Raw genomic sequence first — 25,078 nt, 5'->3', positions numbered from 1 at the left:
AAAATAAAATAAAATAAACACAGAAATACAGAGAGAATGTATCGGACAGGTTAACTTCCTGGCTTTCTCATATAATTGAAGCTGGTTTAATGCGGGGAGGCAACAGCAATTTCCTACGGTGGAGATTTATGTGGGAGATTTTCGGGACAGCCACCGAAAATTGCTGGAAAAGACAAACTTAAAGAAGAGTTTCAAAAATACGACTAAAGAATATACATACATAAGGGAATAAACAGGCAGAATAATTTCCAACAAATATTAATATGTATATATTTTTAGTAGTATTTTTTTAATTCTTATAAAATTACCCATAATTAAAAACACCATTTAATAGTTTGATTTTGAAACAAGTATGTTTTATTAATGAATTTCCACGATTCTCCCTCACAATTCGTTCGTTCGTTCTGGGGGCGGGGCGTGGCGGGGCGGGGCTTGGAGGCTTAGAGATATTTACAGAGCTATAGAGACGTCGTGGACGTCCACCGACCACCGACTGATCCACCGACTGATCCACCGACTGATCCACTCGCTGGCAGCTAAATTCAGTTGAAATTACTTTATGGCATTTGATTCGAGTTGAGTTTTTTTTTGTTTTGTTTTGTTTTGTTTTTGTAAATAATTCGTATTCGTATCTGTTTTATGCAGCGTGTCCTTAGGTTTTGAATTGTTTACTGATTCACATAGATTTTATCGTATAGATTCGAATGCATTATTTTGGGTTTTCGTTAATTCATTTTCATTATTTTCTTTTCGTTTTTTTTTATACATCTAAAAGTTGTTGTTATTTAAATACACAAATAATTTACACTTACAATTAGCACACATTTATATTTTTGTTTTTCTTCATTTCATTTTAATCTTTATGCCATTTATAGTTTGTTTTAAATGGTATTTTTTTTTGCTGTAGTTTTTAGTAATTTTTTTTTTATTTAAATTGCAGTTAATGGCTTCGATATTAAATAAGACTTAAAAAACAGTTACAGTTGACAACAATGCAGATTTATATATGTGTATTCGTATTCGTATGTGTGTGTGTGTGTGTGTGTGTGTGAGTACATATATTTGTAAATCTATGGCTAGGGGGCACTGCAATTGCCATTTAAATCCATATTTAAATTTAATGTGAAATTTATTGTTAATTTCTCGTTTTGTCGTTTATTCATTTTTTTTATTAAAATTGGCTGCCATTGACATCTTAATTCTAATTTAGTTAGCTCATAATCATATTTACACACACAATTGATGCAAGGGGGGTGGGAAGGGGCAGGGGGGGGGAAACATTTCTATTTACATACGGAAAATCATTTGATTTTGGTTTTTTGCTTTTCGCTTGATTTGATTTTCGAATCACAATCATTTTGTTTGCTATTGTTTCGATTGGTTAGTTTTGCTCTGCTCTTTGACCTGTGACCTCTTGCCTAAAATTTGGCTAACTAAATTGTTTACACTTTCTCTGTTTTGGATGGTATTGGAGCTCGGAATGTTACTAGTTTTATACAGTGGACACACACTCACACACTTAAATACATACGGTAGACACTCACACTCACACACTCACACACTCACATGGCGTTTATAGGGAGGAGGAAAATGTGGAAGCTTTCCATTCGGTTTAATACCCATTAAGACTTTGGCAATTCATATAAATGTACGATATGTTTTTGTTTAGTTTTAAGACCTTTTTCCAACAGTCACCAAGTTTTAATTTCTAAATTTGATTAGTTTTCTTTCCCTCTCTTTTCTTTTCCTTTAATTAATATTTGTTTAAAATTAAGTGATTTTTTTTGGTTTGATTTTTTCTTACATTAAAAATTTGTTTCTTTTTTTTAATTTAATTACAGGTTTCTGTTATTCCAAACCAAAAGAAGAAATATATATGGGTATGTGTATATATTTCTAGTGGCTGTACAGTGCGTTACAAAACTATAGATCAGCCTATGGTTTTGTTACGCACTGTACGCCAAACTTTGTTTTCGCTAACATATTCTTACATATATTTTGCTATATATATATTTTGTATTAAACTCGTAATTTGCCGTGACCAACTTTGGTTGGAGGATTGGATTCATTTGCTCATTATAATTATCCTTTTTCATTTTCCTTTCTATGATATTTGTATATGTATTTGTTGTGGATTTCGTTTATCTACTGTTTCGTTTTTTTTTTCTTTCGGCTTTTCTGTGTGTGAGTGAGCTTAAAAGTTAAATAACATACAATACAGTTATATAAATATACATATATATTTGTATATATATATATATTAAACATTTACTATTTACAATGGGTTTTTTGTTTTTGTTTTGTTTTTTCGATTTTGGGGGCTTAACAGTTTCCGCCACACGACATACAATTAATTTTTAAGTAATTTTAATTTTAAATTTATGTGCTAGATATTTTCTGTTTCACTTTTTACAAATTAAATTCATGAAAGCTTTTTTTTTCTTGTTTGTTAACGGCATAAATAAATAAGCTGCTTTTCGGGTTTCTTTGTTTTCTTTTTTCTCTGTTTTCTTTTTTTGATTTTTTGTTGTGTTTTTTTTGTTTTCTATGCAAAGCGAAGACGGAAAAATCGGTGAAAACGTTGAACGGTAGGGGGGGAGGGGGAGGGGGCGCCCCTTAATGCAGCTACCGTGCAGTCACCGTTAGTCCTCGATGCTGCCGCCGCGTCGCAGAGCTTTGGCACGCGCTCTTCCCCTCGAAATCCGCCAGCAACTCACTCGCCAAAAGCTCCGAAAGCTCCACGCCACTCACTCGCTCATTCAAGTTTTTCTCAAGCTTTCGCTGTTTCTTTCGCTCTTTCTCATCTTCTTGATGATCTTTATTTTTGGACTGGCTTTTCTGAGGGACAGAGATGCCACCGCCAGCCAGGGCTGCCACCGCGGCCAGGGCCACTAGCAGCAGGGCACTGGGCGCACGGGCCAACAGAAGCGAATCCGATTTGCTGGCTGCATTTGTTTGAATGAAAAGCGATAAGATTTTGGTAACAAATAATTCCCGGTATGACATACCTTGGACGGGATCGGCGCGTGAGTTGCTGGCGTAGACGGTCTCGCGCGACTCGAGGACGGGCGCCTTCTGCGGGCGATCGCCCTCGACCGACTCCTCGTTACTCCGCCAATACAAGGTCGACAGCGAGGCCACGCACTGCAAATGGGACTCGGGTTAGACTGGACTCTCTCTCTATCTCTATCGCTAGAGGTGGGGGGCTTCAGGACTCACCTTCAACTTCATGTCGCCGTTGCGGAAATGCTTCTGCTCCACCCGAAACTGGAGGCCCAGCACAGAGGTCTCCAGACCCTCGCGTCCGGACACGATGGAGTCGTATTTGCGCAGCTTCTGCGGCTCGACGGCCTCGCCGTTGACGAACCACGACAGATCCACGGCGGGCTTCGAGCGTCCGGCCGTGCAGTTGATGCGCACCCAGTCGCCAGTCTGGTAGCGGGGCCGGCCACCACTTATCTTCGGTGGTCCCTGGTCCGGCAGAGCTGCAACGGAAACAACAACATCAGTTTGGGGGGCAGAGAGGAGGAGCTGGTAACGAAGTTGGGCGAAAGCTAAATTTCATTTACAGCCGCAGACCTTTGGCGGGGGCGGGGGCCTGGGTTTTAGAATTTCGTAATAAACCTAAGCCGGGTCCGACCACCGAGCACGGAGCAGCGGAGGAACAACAAAGTCAGCGAAGCGCAGCCGGAAATTCAATAAAAGTTCCAGCCGCTGATGCACTGACGGATGTCTGATAAAATTGCCAACAAAAAATACATCAAAATACCAGAAAAAAAAGAGCGCAGGAAATGTGTCAAGAGGAATTTTCAATACTCTAACTAAAGGGTAGCGAAAAGTGCTCGAAACAGAGTAAATTTTGAATATTCCACTCATCCGAAAGTGATGATTTGTGCCAAGGATTGGTTAGAACCTCTTCTAAATGGGTTTTCCCGGGCCAGCCTCATCAACCAGTTGGTGTACCCATCAGCAAGGATCTGTTGCGGGTTCCTGCGGGATCCATCCGCGCCAAACTGGACTCTGCCAACGGAAACGGAAATGGTTTTGCTTTGCTGTGTTTGTTTTTGTTTGCCAAAGGGCTCCGAAAAGGAGAAAAAAAAAACCATCTGGGAGCTGGGCGGCATATGCGTTGGTTTCGTTGTTGAGGCTTTTAAAAACTTTGATTGAAAGCCAAACAGAAGCAGAGGCCGGGACCGCAGCACCAACAAAAGGAAGGGAAAACAAAAGCACAGCAAAGGCAAAGACATGGGAAGGGCGAGGGATAACAATAAAGGGAGACAGCCATAGAGACAGAGACAGAGACAGAGGGGAGAGACACGCCCACGCAAAAGTTTTATAATTGAACAAACGAAATGTCAACGCCAGTTCAAAGTGCTCCACACTCCACAATCCACAATCCACCATCCACACTCCACAATCCACGTGTATTAGTAGGCTTGGGGGGGGGGCTGCCACGGCCATCCTCACACTTTAAAGCTGCTTCCGAGATACTATTTGTTGTTGTTTTGTGGATTGCGCGGCGTCGTCTTTGGCAATATTTTTGGCATTGCCCTGCAGGAGATCTGCTGGAGACAGGGCCATGGCCAGGGACAGGGCTTCCAAAATCGAGTTAAACCGTTAAGCTTTGGCAAGTTTTGCCTTGGGGGGTGGCGTCGGGGTCCACTAAGCTTGTTCGGCATTAGAAGCTGGGAATCAAATGAAGCCTGTCAAATGCAGTTCAAATGCTTTTTGACTAAGCAAACACAATTTCGATTGAATAAAGCTGATTGGGTCCAGGTCGGCGAAAGTAAATTAACGCTTAGCCAAGGGTAAACTAAAATGAAGGCAAGAAGGCTTCTAGCTTTGGAAGGAATAAACTAGATTTGTCGTGATAGTTTAAGACGGATCGAAGGCTTAATATAGTGGAAAAATATGGCATAATGCAACTGAAGGATATTAATCCTACCCTTAAAGGAAAGAGCCCCGAGAGGCGAATACTGTTTTCGCTTGGATTTAAATACTTTTGCCATTTTCTGGGCACCGAGAGTGGCAGTGTTTTCAATTAATTTAATTTAATGTTTGAAATTAATTATTTGCATATTTAAAATGATATATTTTAAAATTGAATTTAAGTATTTTTATATTTAAAACTAAATATTTAAATCCAAATATTTTCATATTTAAAATTATATATATATTTTCATAATTAAAATTAAATTTTTGCATATTCAAAATGAAATATTTGCATGTTTTAAATAAAATATTTCCATATTTTCAATTAAATATTTTTACATTGCATTTAGATATTTGTATATTTAAAACGATTTAAATCCAATTATATTCATATTTAAAATGGAATATATTTTCCAAATTAAATTTTAATATTTGCATATTTAAATAAAAATATTATCAAATTTAAAATTAAATTTTATCATATTTAAAATGAAATATTTTCATATTAAATTTTAAATATTTTCATAAATAATTGCAAATTTAAAATTAAACATTTTCTTATTACAAATGAAATATTTTCGTGGTTAAAGGTAAATATTTGTATATTTAAAATACAAAATTTAAAGCAAAATATTTTCATATTTAAAATTAAATATTCGCTTGTTTATAATGAAATATTTTCATATTTGAATTAAATATTTATACATATATTTAAAATGAAATATTTTCATACTCCAAAATAAAATATTTCCATGTTTAAAATGAAACATTTTCATATTTAAAACTAAATATTGGCATATTTAAATTGAAATATTTATATGCTTAAAATTGAATGTTAGAATTTATTATTAATTCAATTTTATAAATATTTTGTATTCAATTTGTAGGATATTTGTTAAATTTCAATTTGAAAATATTTAAATTTAGATATTTGCATATTTTTAAATTACATACATACTTTTATATATAAAATTAGATATTTTTATATTTTAAATTAAATATTTTGATATATAAAATAAAATATTTTCATATTCAAATTAAATAAATCTCCTACAAATTTAAGATAATAAATTAATTTTTAAGTTTCTTTTTTTTTAGATATTTAACCTCATTTACAAGGTGCATTAAAAAGTGTTTATGTTTTTAATTTTATTATGAAATCAAAGTAAATTCTATTGCTCTCTCGATGTAAATGTATAGGGGCTCAATTTGTATTCCTGGTGATTAGGAACAGATTATTCCTGCTGCTCAGAGATCTGTCTATATAGCTGTGAAAAATGCTTGGGCATGGCTAATGGCCATAATGGCAAATAACTCTCAATTAACTCCATCTAGTATTCTTCAGTAGGTATTATAGCGAGGCCCCTGAAGACTGGGGGATCCCTCAGGCGAAATAGTAAAAAGAGCATTTCGTTGGTAGCAGGAAAACCAGGAAAACTTTAATGAAATTGTAGAGAGAAAGTGAGAGAGAGAGGGAGAGAGAGAGGGGGAAAGCGCTGTCCTGTTGTTATCCACTTTTCATGTGGCAACACCTTCCACATCAAAGTCCTCGTCGCCGCGTGGCCTGACATTCAATCAAGAGGAGCTTAAACACTTCATTCCACCCGCTCTCCCGCTCTCCCGCCCACCCTTGGCTCCGTCCTGTGGCTTTAAAGCGGGGCAACACCATTCCGGTGACAAGTTTCAAGAGTAAAAGTCAAAGTCAGACGCAGGGCCCGCCCCCCCGCCGCGGGGCGGCAGCCAGCAGTCAACGCCAAATGGCCGCAATTTCTAATTAGAGTTATAAGTTTTCGCCTTTCAGAAGGTCCTTTATAAAGGGGGGGCTGGGGTGTGGGGGTGGGGGGATATATACTTACACACAACAACCATATCGCCGTGTTCGGTGACCGTTTGGAAGGATGGCGCCTCACCGGAGACCTCGCAACGGAAGCGTCCCGCCGACTGTAGATTGACGTCGCGCAGCGTAACAATCGCGTCGCTCGAGTTGTGCAACTGCAATTAAAAATGGCAGAGAGACAGAGACAAAGATAGGGAGAGAGAGAAAGAGAGAGAGAAAGAGAGAGAAGAGAATGAATAAAATTGCTGAATGATGGCGGCGAGCGAGATGGAAGATGGTTAAAATTAATGTTACGAAAAGTTGTTGCAGGGCCCAACCCCCCACCCCCCTTTGGTTGTCATTGGCAGTTGTGGCAGGGGGGGGGGGGGGGTGGGGCAGGGGGCGACATGCAGCCACTTTGGACGTTAATGTAACGTAATTGCTTTTGAAAACTGCCGCAGTTTCCGCATGTTTTTCCAGCCGTTTCTTTTACTTTGTGGCGCCTTTTGCCTCGCCTGGTGGTACCCTGCAACAGGCAGGGGGGGGCCCTGTTGAAGGTTTAACCCTTGTCCTGAACAGAGGCCCATTTTTGCCCCGAATAAGATTTCCTTTTTCTAGAAATTCTTCTTTTTTTCCGACTGCGGGGTATCTTTAAGTCGTAGTTTGGTCCCCCAGCCCCAGTTGTTTGGAGGAGCCCTCACACCCTCCCCCCTCGCCCCCCCCAGAGAGGGTCCGTGTTGAATGTCTGACCAAAAAAGGGTTAGGCAAATATTTCACTTGAACTTTAAGCCATTAAATCCCGGCTCTATGTCGGTGTGGGATCAGTTTCTTGCTCGTCCGTCCCTCTCCCCTCTCCCCCCACCACCCCCCTCCCCCCCGCTACCCTTTCCCTTTGGCCTGCTATCTGGCGGAGCAGAAAACTGCACTTTGTTATCTTTTATTGCGCATTCCTTTGGCCCACCGCCCCTGCCCCCCGTGCCTGCCGCCGTGCCTTGGTGTTGTTTTAACCTAATTTATAGTTTACCACACGGACAGCAGCGAGCCAGGGCCCAGGTAGACCCCACGTCTAAGCAGCAGCAACAAAGCAAACAGCAACAAACTATTCCCCAACTGCAATAAAACAAAACCGAAACCGAAACCGCAGAAGAAGCAGAAGCAGGTCCTCCTCCTCGGCCCCCCTTCTCCGTCTACGCCTCTGTCTCCGCCCCCTTCCGAAGTCACTCAAATCGATTATGCTAAAACAATATCCAGTAAAATGGAGCTGCCCCCCTCCCCCACTCCCCCCACACACACATACATCCGCATCAATTGGTTATCGCCAACTGGCATCTTCTGCGGGGCTCTGCCCCTCCCCTGCCCCAGCCCCAACATCAAAAAGTTTACCGCTAAGCAGCGAAAAGAACAAAAGAGGGACAGTGGGCTGAAGGCAGGGATTAAGTGGGCAAAATGTGCTCCAAGGGGGGACGGGGGGAAGCTGTGGAATATCTTACGACTTTAGGGATTAAAAACTAGAATAGAATCTTAAGGGAAGCCGACTTTTAGTTTGAAAATTTTAGGAATTTGTTTTAAGAAATTATGAAAAATATTTCCAAAATCAAACGAGGGGAAATATTGAGCTCTAAGAGCCTTTTTGGGTCTCTTATGGGCCTCTCTATAGTCTCTTCTAGTCTCCAATAGCCTCCTGTGCCCTCTTAAGCCCTCTCATAGCCCCCAATAGCCTCCTGTGCCCTCTTTTAGCCTCCAATAGCCTCTAAAACCCTCGTAAACCCTTCCATCCCCTTCCATTCCCCGCCTGATCCCAAAGAATCCCTTCAGCTATGATTCTTTGTGCCCCGGATTGCCGTTTTGCCCCACTGTGCCGCAACGGAAATCGTTTTGCGGTAATGCGGTATGGTGTTGCTTTTTGCTATAACGCGCTTTATGGACACACTCGGCCACGCCCACAACCGCCACAGAAACGCAGAAAAGCGCAACTTGAAATATTTATTGCACTTAAAGGAGGGAGGGAGAACGCTATAGAGAGAGAGAGGCACTCACGGACGGATGGACGGACGGATTCATGGGAAAACAGATTTCACTTTTTCGGTAGCCGATTAGTGGGCCAGAGAGAGAAAGAGAGAGGGAGAGAGAGTGGCATGGGGCATGGCATGTCGAATGTTGCCCATCAACCAGGGTCCGATTGTCTGCTCACGTGCTTATCTGCCAATGCCCCACCAGCCCCCCGCCAGCACCCCTGCCATGCCGGAATCGGAATGGGAATCGGAGATGGAGGCGGAGGTGGAGGTGGAGCGTCTAGTGCATTGTTACGTGCCAAAGTTTTAGTGGCAAAAATAATGGAGCGACGCCATTCTAAGTGCTCTACAGCCATCCTTTACAGGCACCCCGCTTCGCTCCTCTCCGCTCCGCTTCGGTTCGGTTCCGACGGACTATTAAACAGTTCGATCTATGCACACGGCATGCCCATTGGATGTATCTACTTGGAGAACTCTTGAAGAAGCTCCAAGGACAAAGAAAAACCCAAGAGCCATAAAGTAGGAAACTTTTGCAAGCCAAAAACGGGCTAAAATCTGTGATAATACCTTAGTTTTCGGTTTTAACTTTACGATTTTGAAGTAATTTAAAGTAAAATGTATCTTAAGGAACAACTTTTTTGGAACCTTTTGTATTTTCGATGATATATACAAGATATATGCTTCAGATCTGATCAAAATCAGTTCAGCGGATCCCTAGATCTGCGTTGGACAGGCTTTTGGTCTTCACACGACATGTAATTTGTTTTTTTTTTCCATTCAAGAGCTTTTTCCCTTTGAAGCACTCGCTTCCAGCATTAATTTGGTGCATCATGCACACGACATGTATGTTGTTTTAGACAAAATCGAGCTCTTGGCCGCCCGAATGTAATGGGGAAAATTCTAATAAATTATATATTTATGTATAGCCCTTTCCAATCATCTTAAGCAGGTCTTGTGGCCAGTCTGTGGCCCCAACTAATTTTTAGAGGGCCACCCGTTGGAGTCTAGTAGTTCTTTTGTGCCACCGTCTGGCCTCAAAGGTAGCGCAGTGCATTGTCTGTGCACCCCATTCACAGTAGCGATAAACGCGCACAAAAGAAGAGGAGCACAAAGGAGGAGGACATGCCCCCAGTGCCCCCACTGCCCCACCGCAAAAAGTATGCGGCGTTGTTCTGTAATGTTTAGGCAGGGACAGGGACTGTGGACTGTACTCACATCGACTTTAACACCTGGCAGGAGGAAGGTCTGTGCCGGCGGCATATCCCTCGGCACATAGCGATAGAACTCGTTGCCGTCCTTATACCATTTCACCGAGTACAGGGCCTCGCCGTCCAGATCGTAGAGGCATTCCAGCTGCGCCGCGGAGCCCTTAATCACGTAATTCGGTATCCGGACCTCGACCAGTCGCAGGCCCGTAATGAAATCTGCAATGCGTAAAGAAATATTTTTATTTTTTTTTAACAGATGATTTAAATCATTAATTGTGGGGGGGGGGGGATGATTGATTTATGCGGCTGGAGATTTTAATTAATTACAAAAGTTTTTATTTTTTATTTTTACCCCCGCCCCCTCGCCCCTTGTGTCAACCCCTGAGTGATGGGCTTGGGTCAGGCCTTTAATGTATATTTTATATAATTTATAAAAACATCAAACTCGTTTTTTTCCCCCTTTTAATTTGCAAAAGTGCTGCACTGCGAGAAACCTTTAGTTTTGCCCGTTTTTTGGGGTAGATTGTGGGGGGAATATTTCGGGCAGTGTATCGGCGATATATATGGCATTTATTTGATATACGATTAATAAGTCATTGAGCGATGACAGCGATGGAGTGCCTGACGGCGAGTCCTCAACTTTTGCCATCTCCCTCTACATCTATCTGCCTCTCCCTCTATCTGTATCTCTATCGTTCTCCCTCTTTGAGGGTGTCCCCTTTTGAGGCCTCGTCTCGACTCTTGTAACATTTTATGGCAAAACTTGTTTATTGTCAATATTGACAATGATACAAGCCCTCAAAGGGAGACAGGGGGGGGGCTCCACCGCCCCCACCCTCACTCCTTGTGCGTCGTGTCCTACATTATTACAGGGCCTGCGGCTGTCACTCTAGAATGACTGCTCACATGGTAGCCCCCGCCCCGCCCCCTAACCAATCGTTGCACATTACAAGTGTAATAAAATGTGAAAGGATATTATTGTACACACACACACAGAGACAGCAAGGAAGAGCGTATGTGTGTGGGGGAATATTTCAATCTCTCTAATATCCTGCTGTCTCCCTCTCTCTCTCTCTCTCTCTTTGCTGCATGACTTGCAATTGTTGAAGCCACTGGAGCCTCTTGAGTGCCATGTCATGTCCAAGGCGTAGACAGGACATTTTTCGGTCTGAAGCGATGATTTAAGGTATTTTTGATGTCTGCAAAGACATTCCGCATGCTGTTCGATTCAATTATGAAATGGCAAACGGCCAGAGATGGAAAATAACCAATGAAGCAGAAGGCAGGAAGGAAACATTCGTTTATGATTCATTTTGGAGTGAATCATGTGTCATCCAGCCCCTTCAAGAGGGCCCATAAACACGGCCTGCACTGAAAAAGAGTAAAAGAGTGCTTTAAGAGGGCACTTGCAGCAAGTACCTGGCCACAACTTGCCACAAAGTTGCACCAGGCCACGGACAGAGCGACAGACATTAATGAGACTGCATGGATGAAGTTTTCTTTTCTTTTTTTTTTGGGTTGGGGGTAAGAAAAGGAAAAACAAACGGAAAAACTTTCATTTTATTTGGTCTTGAAGTGAATTTAGGTTGCACACTCATTAATTCTGCTCAAGAGTCGAACAATTGCGAGGAGTAACGGCCCGAAAGGTGGTGGAGAAGGGCGAAGGAATGGGCCATACTCTAACCGATCCAGGGAGGAGAGTAACGGCCCAAAAGGTGCTGGAGAAGAGCGAAAGAAAGGCCATACCCTCACCGATCCAGAGAGGAGAGTAACGGCCCAAAAGGTGGTGGAGAAGAGCGAAAGAAAGGCCGATCTAGGGAGGAATGTAACGGCCCAAAAGGTGGTGGAGAAGGCGAAATAAGGGACCTACACCCACCGATCCAGGGAGCGGAGTAACGGCCCAAAAGGTGCGGGAGAAGAGCGAAAGAAAGGCCGATCTAGGGAGGAATGTAATGGCCCAAAAGGTGCTTGAGAAGAGCGAAAGAAGGTCTTCGTTTCTATGGATCAACTAGTTTCTCCTACCCAAAGATAAAGCTCATATCTACAGCATATGTTGGAGGTTGTAGCCCGGTTTACCTTCTTCAAGGGCATGCCAAAGGCAGAAGAGCAAAAAGCAGAGCCAGCGCCAGAGCCAGCACCAGCATCACCGCCAGGCTCCAGTGCCAGGAGAAACTTTCTCTTTGGGTAATTTAAGTAACTTTGTCATTCGGTGGGGTGCCTCGACACACTCGCACACAGGGGGGGGGGCACAGGGGGGAGCACAGGGGGGCCCCAGTGCAGGGTGTCAACGGGGCAGACAATGGCCGTGTGGCGGTGTGGAGTTGAAGGTCGTTCGGGTTTGAGTGGAATTAATATGCTCGGGCTGCGACCTCTGCCAAGTGAAAAATCAATTTCCCTTTTTCCCACTGCCTTCTGGCTTGAACTTTTTTCCTCAAGGAATGAGGGGGATGGGGGGAGTGATGGGGGGGCGGCGCACAAAAGTTTCCTTTCATACTTCATTTGGGGTTAAGTGATTAAATTTGCAAGGGAACTAAAGAGCGGAGCCCCGCAGTGGAATCCCAAAAAGAATCAACTTTTGCCCATATGACACGCCCCCTCCCCCCCCCCCCCCCCCCCCGCCAAGCATAATTGCTGGCAAATGGAAACTTTTTCTTGTGTGGCAAATGATTTGGAGACAGTGCGTGTCATTTGTGTATGATTTTGAGCGAGAGAGGACCCTTTTCAGGGGGGATTATCATCTCTCAAGGATCACAGAGCCATAGAGCCACAGTTGTACAGGGAGGACTATCACCTCTAAAGCCAAGGACCTACTCTTCGGCGTAAGACAATTTTCAGGGTGGCTTCCAGGCTCTCTTTCGAAAGAAAGCGCCTTGTCTCAGGACTCCTTTTAAGGAGCGTTTAAGCACTTATTTAAGGAATATAAAACTAGGAAATGGCCTTTGCTTTTCCCCCAAAAACCCGCTGCCAAAACACCTTCCAAAATTCCATTCTTTTCCTTTGATCCTCCGCTTGCTGGCACAATTTCAGTGCCCCCCCCCCCCTCTCCCTCACCGCTCTCCCCTCTCCCCTCTCGGCCTGTCGACAGGCGACAAATCATGTTCGATTCCGTTGGGCCTTTGGGCGTTTTTCGAAAATCGTTGGACCGTCTCATCTGTTGCTGTAGTGGCGCCCCCAGGCGGCGTTTGTTTAAGCTGTCATCGGAATGGGGGGAGGGGGAGGGGGCAGGGGGCAGGGGGCAGGGGCTTCACTGTATCGTTCCACTATTGACGGTCCATCTTTAATCTTTGGCAAAAAGTTAGCCTCGTTAGAGACTTTTTTTTTTCCTTTTCTTCTTCTCCAGGACCTGCCTTCCCCCCCCCCCCCCCCTGCATTCCTCTACCATTTCTTCCTGTTTTTTTTTTGTTCTTTTCTTTTTGGGGTCCTCGGGGCCGGTTCTGGCTTAATATCCGTTGCCAGCGCCATTGTTGTGGAGGTTCTTGGTTTATTAGTAGTTCGTGCCAGGACACAGGGCCAGCCACGAGTCCTGGCAGTCGTGGCAGTCCTGCCATGAATGGACCAACAGGAAGAAGAAGCTGTTTGCCTATGTAAATGTCTGCACATGAGCCAGGACACTCCTCCTCCACGTCCTGCTAGCCAGGACAAACAATGCCTGTGTGGCAGTGCGTGTGTGCCCCCCTCGTGCCCCCTGCTGTGGCCACTGCCCGAGGTAGCAATATTTGCTTTCTTTGCTCTCATCATTTGCATATAATGGCTCTGTAAAAGTTCATAAGGACCAAGACCAAGGCCGAGATGCGATGCCTGCAATTCGATTGTGGAATTTAATAAAACCCACCGCCTCGTTGCATCCAAAGGGCTCCCAAGGGGCTCCCAGGGGGCTCCCAGGGGCCTGAAGGGGCAACGCATTTTTCCATCCTAATATGGACAAGTATTTATTAGCTGGAGATCAGCCTTTTGGCCAGGGCTATGCAGCGAAGGGATGCCTCTAGATGGGGATGCCCCGAGAGATCCAGAGGAGGATCTTCCTCCCTTGAGCCAAGGACCCCCCCAAAATGCAGGCCTTTCAAACTGGAATCGAAAGCTGGCAAATACTGAAGGGAGGATGCCAGAGAATCTTGGCTGCTCAGAGATACCCTTCCTCTCTCTCTCTCCCTCTCTCTTCCTTCCTTTCTGCCATCTATCTCTCGCTTGGCCTGGCTTTAATGTGCCTGGGGGCCAAGGGATGGCCGCTGGGCGTGGCAAGCGCAACAATTACTTCAGACCTCCCCGGGGCCGCATCAAAACTGAAAAAAAGCAGCGGAAAATTGTATGGAAAATGAAAAGAAAACAAGGCGAAATGATGATTAGAGGAGGGAGGGGGTGGGGGAAGGGCCTGCCCTGGACCGTTGGGCCTCGGTTCAAATGGAGGTTAAACTGGACCCCTGCCCCTCTCCCCCCACCCCCCTTTCCGGCATAAATATTAAATTGCTGAGACAATAAGATAAGACCATTGCCGGGCCTTGATTAGGGCCAGGGAAAAAATACAAGAAAAAGGGGCGTGCATATCTATAATTGAGGGGGACGAAGGGCAGCGAGGGGATGATAAATGGGAGCGGGGGAGGGGGAGGGAGAGGGGGAGGGAGAGGATTAGCCCCAATTACTTTTGGGTGGGGCTTAGTTTTTGTTTCAAATGGAAGTCGGGGATTTTTCGGGGGGATTATTTGACCTGTTTTACGGTTTTGAGCTAAAGGATCTGCTTAGGATCGTTGAAATATATTTCCCAAGAGGCTATAGACACCTAGGGATATGCGTGCTTCTATGGATGTCCTATTAATCCTTTGGGAGGATGGCATTGGATATTGGAAGCTCTTCAAAAAACCCCCCAAGAAGTGTTTTTTTTTCTATGTAATTCCTTCAATGGGACTTCCCCTTAACACCTTGGTGCCTCTCCATCTTTCAATTATTTGACATTTTTTTAGAAGTTCTTCAAAAAACCCCAAGAAATGTTTTTTATTTTATTTCTTCCATAGAAATTATTTCTTCTATTAATCCTTTTAATTATTTGGCATTTTTTTGGGTACACGATTTTTTCGGGGGTGTCTTTGGATTTTTTAGAAGTTCTTCTAAAAACCCCAATAAATGTTTCTTAATTGGTATTTCTTCGAAGGATCTCCTCTATCCCTCCTATGTCCCTCTTCAATCTTTCAATCATTTAGCCATTTTCTTGAATGGCCATACATTTTTTTGGTATACGTTTTTTTCGGGGGTGCTCATTGGATCTCGGAAGTTCTTCAAAAAACCCCACGAAATGTTTCCTCTTTGGTATTCCTTCTTGGGATCTTCCTTTGTCTCTTGTAACCTTTCGAACCTGTGGCCCTTCGCTTCCTCTTTGTATCACTCATTATCCGCAAAGTTCTGTAATCCGTATAATCCTTATCGGTCTTATGTCTTATGGCCCCATCCCATAACCGTTTTCTCCTCTCCAATACCTCCTTATCTGCGTGCATGGCCTTTTGCCCATCATCATTGCTGTTCTCCTCCATGAATTTCAATAAACCTTTCCCTATGCCGGCCATCTATCGTGTGTATCTTCGCCTTTGTCCATATTTATTGATAGACCATGATTTACGCTCATTATTTGCTTTACTGCGCACACAGATACACACAGAAGAGGGAGCTCTTTGGGGATTGTGTTGGTGTTGAGCAATCTTCGCCGCACATCAACAACAAACCCGCCAACATCCCAGCAAGAAGCAAAAGGAGGAGCAGCAACAGCCGCTTGGAGGAGCAGGAGGAGGAGGGGCACAAACACAAGTACTGCCAGGTCTGTCCAGGGTATGCTGGAGTGCAGGGTAAGGCTGAGGATCTGGAGTCTGCGATGCCTGGCCTTTTGTGGGACATGCCCTGGGCCTGTCGCCATTTGAGTAACGCCATTATATTCATTAGCATCACACGCTTTCACACCCTCCCACTAGCACCCCCCCTCCCCTGCCACACTGCCACCCCTGCCACCCTGCCCCCCCTGCCACCCTGCCACCCTGCCCCTTGGACAGGCACTCGCCTAGTATATCTGTCGTCCTTCCACGCAGGCAGGCTCAAGCACAAAATTGTTGCCATTGTTATGCATTGCACATTCTACACGGCATCTCTCTCTCTCTCTCTATCTCTCTCACTCCCTCTCTCTCTTTGCATGTGTGTGTGTGTCTGCTTGCCTCTTCCTTGGGCTGTGTTTATTTTGGTGCTCCTTTCTCTCCCACAGCTCGACGGCTTCTACTTTTTCCTTCTTTTGCTAGAGTTTTGTTTGCCCTTTGTAACTGGATACCCTGTAATTGTGGTGGGAAAAAGGTGGGTTCTATTCGGGTCTAAATATGTACAGGGTGCTCCAGAGAACAGGCTTTAAAATAGCCTTTCAGAACTGCCTTTAGAGCCATTAAAAGCCTATATTTTCATGGTTAAAAGCCTTTAAGGTAAACCCCGAAAAACTAGGCTGTGGGAAAATTCTCCTACTAGGTCTGTCTTTCCCCTTTTTTACCAAAAATAAATTATTATAAATTATTATTATTATTATTCTAAATTATTATTATTATTATTTTAAATTATTATTATTATTATTCTAAATTATTATTATTATTATTGTTCTAAATTATTATTATTATTATAAACTACTATTATTGTTATTCTAAATTATTATTATTATTATTCTAAATTATTATTATTATTATAAATTATTATTAGTATTATAAATTATTATTTTTATTATAAATTATTTTTATTAAAATCAATTATTATTGTTATTATTTTGTTATTTTTTATAAATTATTATTAATATTATTTTGTTTTTTTTTTTATAAATTAGTATTATTATTATAAATGATTATTATGATTATAAATTATATTTTTATTATAAATTATTATTATTTTGTTTTTTTTTTTTATAAATTATTATTAATATTATTTTGTTTTTTTTTTATAAATTATTATTAATATTATTTTGTTTTTTTTTTATAAATTATTATTATTATAAATGATTATTATGATTATAAATTATTATTTTTATTATAAATTATTTTTATTAAAATCAATTATTATTGTTATTATTTTGTTATTTTTTATAAATTATTATTAATATTATTTTTTTTTTATAAATTAGTATTATTATTATAAATGATTATTATGATTATAAATTATTATTTTTTTTTTTTTATAAATTATTATTAATATTATTTTGTTTTTTTTTTTAATAAATTATTATGAATATTATTTTGTTTTTTTTTTTTATAAATTATTTTTATTATTATAAATGATTATTATGATTATAAATTATTATTCTTATTATAAATTATTATTAATTTTATAGATTATTATTATTGCCATATCTGCACCCATTTCAGGGCAAGTCTCATCGCTTTCAAGGCCTCCCACTGGCCCCTGGATGCCCCCCATTTTGTATCTATTAAACTCCACACCTAGAGGGTATCACCCTAGTCGTCCAACACCCCCTGTGGGGCTTCGTTCTGGTATTATATGTATGTATTTTATTTTTTTCGCTGGCTCGTGTAGTATTTTCGCTGACTGGCGTCGGTAATTTGCTCCTTATTGAGATGTTTGTTTATTTACCGAGCAATTTGTATTCATTGTGGGGCTCTCCCCCCCCGCACATGTATCCCGTTAAGTTTACGATGTGCTCCCGTATTTGGGGGGACTGGGAGTAAAGTTATAGTTTCCGCAACTCATTTCGTTGCTGTGGTTTGCTTTCGAATTGATTTTTATGCCGCCATCAGTTGGTCATCTTCTCGACTTTCTCTCCCCTCCCCTCCCCCTCTCTCTTTTGGCCAGTTTAATTGTTTTCTCTGGAGAGCTTGGGGCTCGGGTCCCTGGCCATTAGCCGCCTGAGTTAATTTATTTGCAATTAGTAAAATTTTCCTGTGTGCTTAGGGTCAAAGGCTGCTTAGATATGGGATTTTCAGGGCTAAAGATTTGGGGTTTTCCAGCTTGAATTTGTTTATACAGTTTCCCCTGTCTTTATGTTTATGAAACGCACTGTCTAATTTAAAGTTATTTGCAAATGTGCCCCTGGAGGGGGTGGCGGGGGGACCCCTTTAGGCGGCCAAAAAGTTTCCGCTTCAAATTGTCGAAAAATTTTGTGACTAGAGCCATGTAATAATCCCAGGCACCTCCCCCCCTCCCCCCGAAAACTTTTGCTGCACTTGAACTTTAGTCTGAGAGATGGAGGGGGGGGGGAGACAGAGAGGGGGAGAGTGTGAGTGCATGCACACGTCGCCTGTGGCATGCACTGGCTCTGGCGCTGTAACATTTTGCTAATGGAGCTTAAAATTTATGTAAGCTATTGTCGAGCTTCCTACACCCCTTCCCCCTTCCCCCCTCTCGCCTGTCATGCATTCATGACTGTTGTGGAAAAAAAAAGAAGAAACGTATTGCATATTTTTGTGCATGGAAGCTGAAAATTAAAAGCGCTTACGTTGGCACACCAGTAGAAGGGGTGGAGAGAGGGAGAGGGAGCGAAGAAAGGAAAAGGCGTAACGACAAACGGTAGTCCCCCCCCTGCTCCCCACCCTCGAAGCAAATGAAGCTGTCGCTCACATGCCTCCCTCCCTCTCTGTCGCTCTCTTGATCTACCGCTCTCTGGGGCTGCCGTTATAATTTTCAGTCAAGTCAAGCAAAAGAGAGCAGTGCAAGCGGTGCAAGCGGTGCAAGCGGTGCAAGCGGTGCAAGCGGGGCAAGCGGTGCAAGCGGTGCAAGCGGTGCAAGCGGGGCAAGCGGTGCAAGCGGTGCAAGCGGTGCAAGCGGGGCAAGCGATGCAAGCGGTGCAAGCGGGGCAAGCGATGCAAGCAGTGCAGGCAGTGCCAGCAGCGGAGAGCAGAGAGCGCCCAGAGCCAGAGGGCATTGGGAAGATGTTTTCCAGATACGAATGGACCTGAGCCAAATCTATACCCAATTTTCGATGGAAAGGGTATATCTCCTTGTTTCCTTGGTTTTCCTGCTGTCTTGGCAGCTGTTGGCTGCTGATGAGGCACACGATAATGTCGCTGATTTGCCACATGAATACAAATACAACAAAGGCAAAGAGGGGGGAGGGGGAGGGGACATCCATCCGTAGAGCAGGAATAATTTAGTGCTTTGTAGAATAAATGTTTCAGTTAAATTCGTTCGCAGAGGGAATCAGCAGCCCAGAACCAAGCAAATTGTTGAATTTTTCATTTTCTTTCTCTCTCTCTCTCTCTCTACACACACATGGCAACTCTGGTTATCTCTCCATCGCTGGGTCTGGGTCTGCCTTTGGGACTGGGAACTGGGAACTGGCTTCTTGGGTTGTAATTACTCTCCGGATCTCGCTTAAGCCATTTGTTTGACTTGAAATTTATCTGGATATTTGACTCTCTCTTTGGCCCTCTCTTTCTCTTCCTCTTTCCTCTCTATTTGGCCCTATCTTTCCCTTTTTGGCCCAAAACTTGTATCTTCTTTCCGTTTGGAATACAATTAAGGGCAAAAAGCAAAAGGCAATTATTAATCAATGGAACGACCTAATCTGGCAGCTGGCAATCGATGGAGCAAAACAAAGAGAAAGTTATTTTGTAGGAAAATAAAAAATATATAAAGGAAACTAAAGGGGAAGAATGAGGGCTGTGGAGGTGAAAGAGCGGGCGGTAGATTTGGCCCCAAAAAAAAGACACCAAAATCGAAGGCCAGCGAGTCACTGAATGGCTCTTGAATTAAGACTTTTGTGAGAGTGAAATAAAGTTATTTTTTGGAAGATTTTGCAGACAGGACTTGAGGCGCCCTTCAACAGGGATTGAGAGTCGATCTCCATGCGGTTTTCGAGGCCGTAGATTCATGGGTAATTTATGGAAACTAGGATTACCCATAGGGGCTACAATGGGACTGATAAGGGGCTATCCCACCGCACACCTTTAAGAGAGGAGATCCCAGGATTAACAGGGAATATTTTAGAAGATTTTTCAAGTATTTTTTAGGGCAATGCATTGACGCCTTTCAGGCCCCCTTTTTGGCTTAAAATCCCACAATAAATGGCTTAAAAATTCCCCTCCGAATGGATAATTCTCTTGTAATTCATTTAAATACTTGTTTGCCTGCTTCTGTTGCCAGTTTTCGGTTTATTTTGATTCGATGGAAATCGAAATCGAAACAATTGCAAAGCAATCAGAATTGTTGATTCAAGTTGATGCGATTAAGAATCCTGTAATCGGAGAGTGGAGCCGCATTTTGCGGTGCCTTAAAAAGGCCTTGAGATAGTCATCAGTACACACACACAGAGAAGGGGGGTGGGGGAGAGAGAGAGAGGGGGGGGGGGGAGAAGGAAGTGCGTCTTGTCGCTGGCTGCTTATTGAGGCTTAGATCCGATTTGCCAAAAGACAAGCCGCCCATGAAATTGTTTGTTTATTGAAAAATGATTGTGTGGGGCGAGGGGGAGGGGGAGGGGGGGAGGGGTGGGGTGACAGTAGCGAGAACTCAAGACAAGAGCCGCAGGAAAAACGGGCTCTCGAGGTCGACTTTTTTGATGCCCTTTCAATGGGTGGAAAGATTTGGGAGGCAGCTTTGAGGGGAAATGTGGCAGATGGAAATCTTTAGGTCTTTGCGGAAGCTTCGAAAAGTTCCCAAAAAATCCTCATACCCTCTGGAAAGGGTGTGGCCACAGCCTCTACGAAGACGGGTGGCTGGCAAGCGATGCGATTAAGCGATAACCCGAAAGGCGAACCTTAAGCCGCCAAATGGTCTGTGAATGTTGGAAAGCTGCCCCGGCCATGGACGAGGCTCCAGCCATGGGCCCCAGCCCCCTCCCTGCCACTGGGATGTCCTCTGTCCTTCTGCCTGCCCCCCTCCATCCTCCTCTCTGCCGTGGCTTGCCATCCTCCACTCTGTGGGCTTTTGTCGGCTTTTGGGGAGCCATTATCATTTTTGAAATCAATCTGTTTACAAGAAATAAACGAATATTTGAATGTTTTTTTCTCCCATCTCCATCGCCCTTTCCTCTTTTGGCTCTCTCTCTCTCTCTCTCTTTCTTTGCTTTGTGGCTGTTTAAAAAATCGCTTGTTGATTTTTGCATTTCAGCCGCAGCCTCCTCTCCCCCTGCCCCTTCCTTCCCCTTGCCCCATCCCTTCGTAAAAGCCACAAAAAGATAGCGCTTGGAAAACAAATTTTTGATGGAAAAAAAGGCCTCTCTTTCAAGGGTATGCAAGCCACTAGCTTGTTCTACTTCAAAGATAAATAGATACAGTATCTGAAGCTTAAAGATATAGTATTTATCGTGGGATCTTGCAGGGTAACAGCTTCCTGCCTTCCTTCCCTTGTTCCCCCTTTTATCTGCAGCACTTCACACTTTTTGTATCCAACTCCCCTCCTCCCCTTTTGTTTGGGGCGTGGCAGGCGGGCAGGGAGGACAGAGGACTTTGTTGCCGCCTGTTTGTGTGCATTGATTGAGTGCATTGAGTTGTTGAAGTTTGTAGCCAACAACAGTGCCTCCCCCCAGCCCCCCCACTACCCTTACCCCCTCCCTAGACAGACCCCCAATAGCCGCCAACATAAACAACAGTTGGCCAGAAAAAAGTTTTCTGCCTTTTTGCGGTTTTGTGATATGGCCAACAAAAGCAAAGGGAATCGAGGGGGGGGGGGGGACAACAGATGGCAGGGAGGGGGCCTTGATGTTTAATATGTGATGCGGTGGGGGGCAATAGATAGAGGCGGGCGGGGAGGGGGGAAAGAGAGTGCCTGTTGAGCAGCTGTGGAAACTGCATTGAAGGGTTGTTTGAGGAGTTTTCCTAGGGAAAGAAAAAGGGCCTTGGACCTCGATTATTCTGGAAGAAGGGTCTGTCCCTTGAAGGCTCCTTTTCCTTGCCTTAAAGGCTCCTTCTTCTACTCCTTGAAGGCTCCTCCTCCTTCCCCTTCTTCCTTCTATTTGTAGCCCTTACAAATATTCAATCCACCCTCGCTTTCGTTGGAAAATGTTTCCCCCCGTGAAAGTGTTGAATTTTGTAATTTTTTTCAAGTTAATTGAAGTTTTTCGGCCACCAACCGCTGGCTCTGGCCAACACACCCGAATCGTAAAACACAAAGGTCACGCCCACCTTCCCTGGGGGAAGCCCCACCCCTCCCCTCCCCACCCCCCCTCAAAATCGACCACAATTTGCATCAAAAGTTGAAAGTTGACGCACCTCTTGATGACCCACAAAGGGGGGGGGGGGGGAAGTGCCTCTTCAGGAGTCTACGATTACCGCAACCCCCGCCCCTTGCCCCTGGCCTCCTTGAACACCTTCTGACTAATTGTATTAGATAAATTGTGAAGCCCTATCGTGTGGCCCTCCGTCCTCCGTCCTGTCAACGGGAAAGTGCAGAGGCATTGGGGGGGGGAGGGGCAAGGGGGGGGCGCGATGACATTGCTCCCTTGAGGTGTGTTTTCGTCGTGTGCATTCGGGCTTTTCGAGGGTATTGCGGGGTAGATTGGGCCTCCCCCCCCCGCCCTTGGGGATCCCTCATTTTCTTGGTCTCGTCTTGGGTTTTGTGTTGCCTTTGTCTTTGGTCTCCCACCCACCCCCTCGCTCCACCCACCGCTGCGGGCTTTATTCAATTTCAAGTTTCATTTTACTGCCGTCTCTTTTCCGCCTCTCCTTTCTCTCTCTCTCTTTGGTTCCGTTCTGGGTTTGTCTTTTTTCGTTTTATATTTAACTTCTCGGTTTACCTTTTTGTTTTTTTTCTTTCTTATTTAATTAATTTTACTTTCTGTCTTTCGGTCTCTCTGTCTGTGTGCCTTTGTGTGTGTGTGTGTGAGGGGGCGGGGGGGAGTGAAATATAGCAGTGGGCGTAGGCCTGGCTGGTCTGGACTTGGCCTGAAATCCCCTTTGGCCTATGTCAGGGAATTGTCCGCTGCGGGTCACAAAAAAAATACAGAAAAATATACAGAAAAATATATAAATTTAAGACCTGGCTTCCACGCACTTATTTTCCCTCTCTACCACCTTTTTCCCTTCTCTTCCTCCCCTATCTCCCTCTTCTTTTCTCCCACCTGTTTTGCTTCTGTTTCTCTTCATCTCTCTCTCTCTTTCTCCCACCTGTTTTAGTTTTCTTTCTCCTCCATCTTCCTCTCCTCTTTCCCACCTGTTTTGATACTGTTTCTCCCCCCTCTCCCTCTTATTTTTCCCTGCTCTTTCTCCCCCCTCTCAGGCCCCTTCCTTGTCACCTTTTTCGCTTTCGTTTCTATGGAATTTCCTGTACATTTATTTGCCATAGTTCACATTTATAATTTCTCTCAGTATTTGCACCCCCCGCACACTCCCCCCGCACCCCCCACACACCCACACGAGATACAATTTTAATTATGAAATAATATTGTCATAAAATTTGCATGCCATTTATGTTTTTTTTTGTTCGTTGTTGTTTTTTCCTCCTCCCCCACCTCCCCCCGCCCGCACTTTTTTCCCGTTATCATTTATCATTAATTGACATTAGTTCGCAGGGCTTTGGGGGGTCGTGGGGGGCGGGGGGGATGGGTCTTAATTTCATCTAACATTTTATATAACTGAGCAAAAATCTCATAAATTATGCAAATTTTTAATGAGGAGCCCCGTTGCTCTTCTGCCGTGGGCGGGTGGCGGGGGGCGGGGGCGAATCTTTTCTCTGCCAATTAGAGAGTGTCTCAAGGCTTCCTTCCGGCTGTCGCAGATGTGCGTGGGTGGGGCTGCCATTTGGGCCACAATTAAAACATAAAAGTCACTCATACGTCATGTAAGCCGGCTTCCTCATCAGCTCTCTTCCCACCCTCTCTCCCCCTCGCCGTGTGTGTGCGTGTGTTGATTGTATGCCTGCTTCCTATGGCTGTGTGTTTTGTGAGCATTTATGGCATTTGTGCACAGCGTGAACGATGTTGATATGCCGCCCCTTTCCCCTCCTTTCCGATGCGGTCACACGCAGAACAGAAATTGTTGCCTACTTTTGCGGGCGCCACAATTCACCGTGGAAAGAGGTGCAGGGAATGCCTCGGAGACGGCGAAGAAGGCAGAAGAACGGAGATTCGTGAACGAAGCATGGCTTGCCGTTCATGGAAAATAATTGTTGGGAAAGGCAGATCGCAATAAAAAGAGGAGGCAGAAAAGGGAGCAAATAAATGAAGGAAATAAATGAGAGTGTTAAAATATACACAAATTAATTTATGATAATAAAAATAAATACTATATAAAAAATATAATATAAATAAAAATGTAAATAAATAATATAATATATATAAATAAATTAATATATATAAATACATATATAAATATTTGTATATATAAAATAAATATAATATATATAAAAATAACTCAATATATATGTATATAAAATTAATTTAATATATATAAATACAATAAAAGAATTATAGAATTTTGTCGTTTTGTTTCTTTCAAAATCTCTTAAAATTCAACACAGAAATTTTAAAGCACAAAAAAAAGAGATTTCTGAAATTTAATAGAAAAATCTATTATATTTATTACAAAATTACTGCCAAAAAACAAATATTTACCGGGCTATTAATAATTAAAAATAATATGTAAATATTTATATGTAAATTATTAAATTAAATATTATCTGATTATTCTCTATTTATTAAAAAATTACTGCCAGTAGTCTCTTTTTTTTGTGTAATTAATAAATATATTTCTCTATTAAGTCTATTATATTTATTACAAAATTGCAGTAATCGTTTATTAATTCGTTATTATATATTCCTGAGATTTCTAGGAGTAAATTTTGTAATAAATATATTACAATTTTTAATTCAGAGATTAATTAATTTATATGCATATATTTTTATATACATCTGAGATTTCTGGGAATAAATTTGTAATAAATATAACAGATTTCATAAAGAGATTAATTTCCTTTATATATATTTATATAAATTTCTGAGATTTTTGGGAGTATAATTGTAATAAATATAATAAATTTAATAGAGAGCATAATTATTTATGTATGTATATATTTCTCAAATTTCTGGGAGTAAATTTGAAATAAATATATTACAAATTTAATTGACAGAATAATTCATTTATATATATTTTAATATATTCCTGATAATTCTGGTAATACCTTTTTAATAAATATAATACATTTACTGGAGAGATTAATTC

The 25,078-nt window shown here is 42.7% G+C and overlaps 1 protein-coding gene across 3 annotated transcripts in view; it reads right to left on the bottom strand.

The window, feature by feature from the left end:
- Positions 1 to 2,471: 2,471 nt before the first annotated feature.
- beat-IIIc (beaten path IIIc) overlaps positions 2,472 to 25,078 on the bottom strand; it is an 86,377-nt gene continuing 63,770 nt past the window's right edge. For 2 of the 3 annotated variants that reach the window (XM_015181009.2, XM_015181011.2), the window contains exons 3-6: positions 9,976 to 10,184; positions 6,789 to 6,924; positions 3,220 to 3,485; positions 2,472 to 3,144 (exon numbers count right to left, since the gene is read on the bottom strand). In XM_015181009.2, coding sequence (XP_015036495.2) covers positions 2,626 to 3,144; positions 3,220 to 3,485; positions 6,789 to 6,924; positions 9,976 to 10,184 — 1,130 coding nt within the window. In that variant the 3' untranslated portion in view covers positions 2,472 to 2,625. The remainder of the gene's footprint in view (positions 3,145 to 3,219; positions 3,486 to 6,788; positions 6,925 to 9,975; positions 10,185 to 25,078) is intronic. The other variant, XM_015181010.2, reaches the window with a different exon arrangement.

This window comes from Drosophila pseudoobscura, chromosome 4 (genome assembly GCF_009870125.1).
Source record: "Drosophila pseudoobscura strain MV-25-SWS-2005 chromosome 4, UCI_Dpse_MV25, whole genome shotgun sequence".
NCBI classification, from domain to species: Eukaryota; Metazoa; Arthropoda; class Insecta; order Diptera; family Drosophilidae; genus Drosophila; species Drosophila pseudoobscura.
Note: the sequence above shows the minus strand (reverse complement) of the source record. Positions and strands in the feature narration are given on the sequence as shown.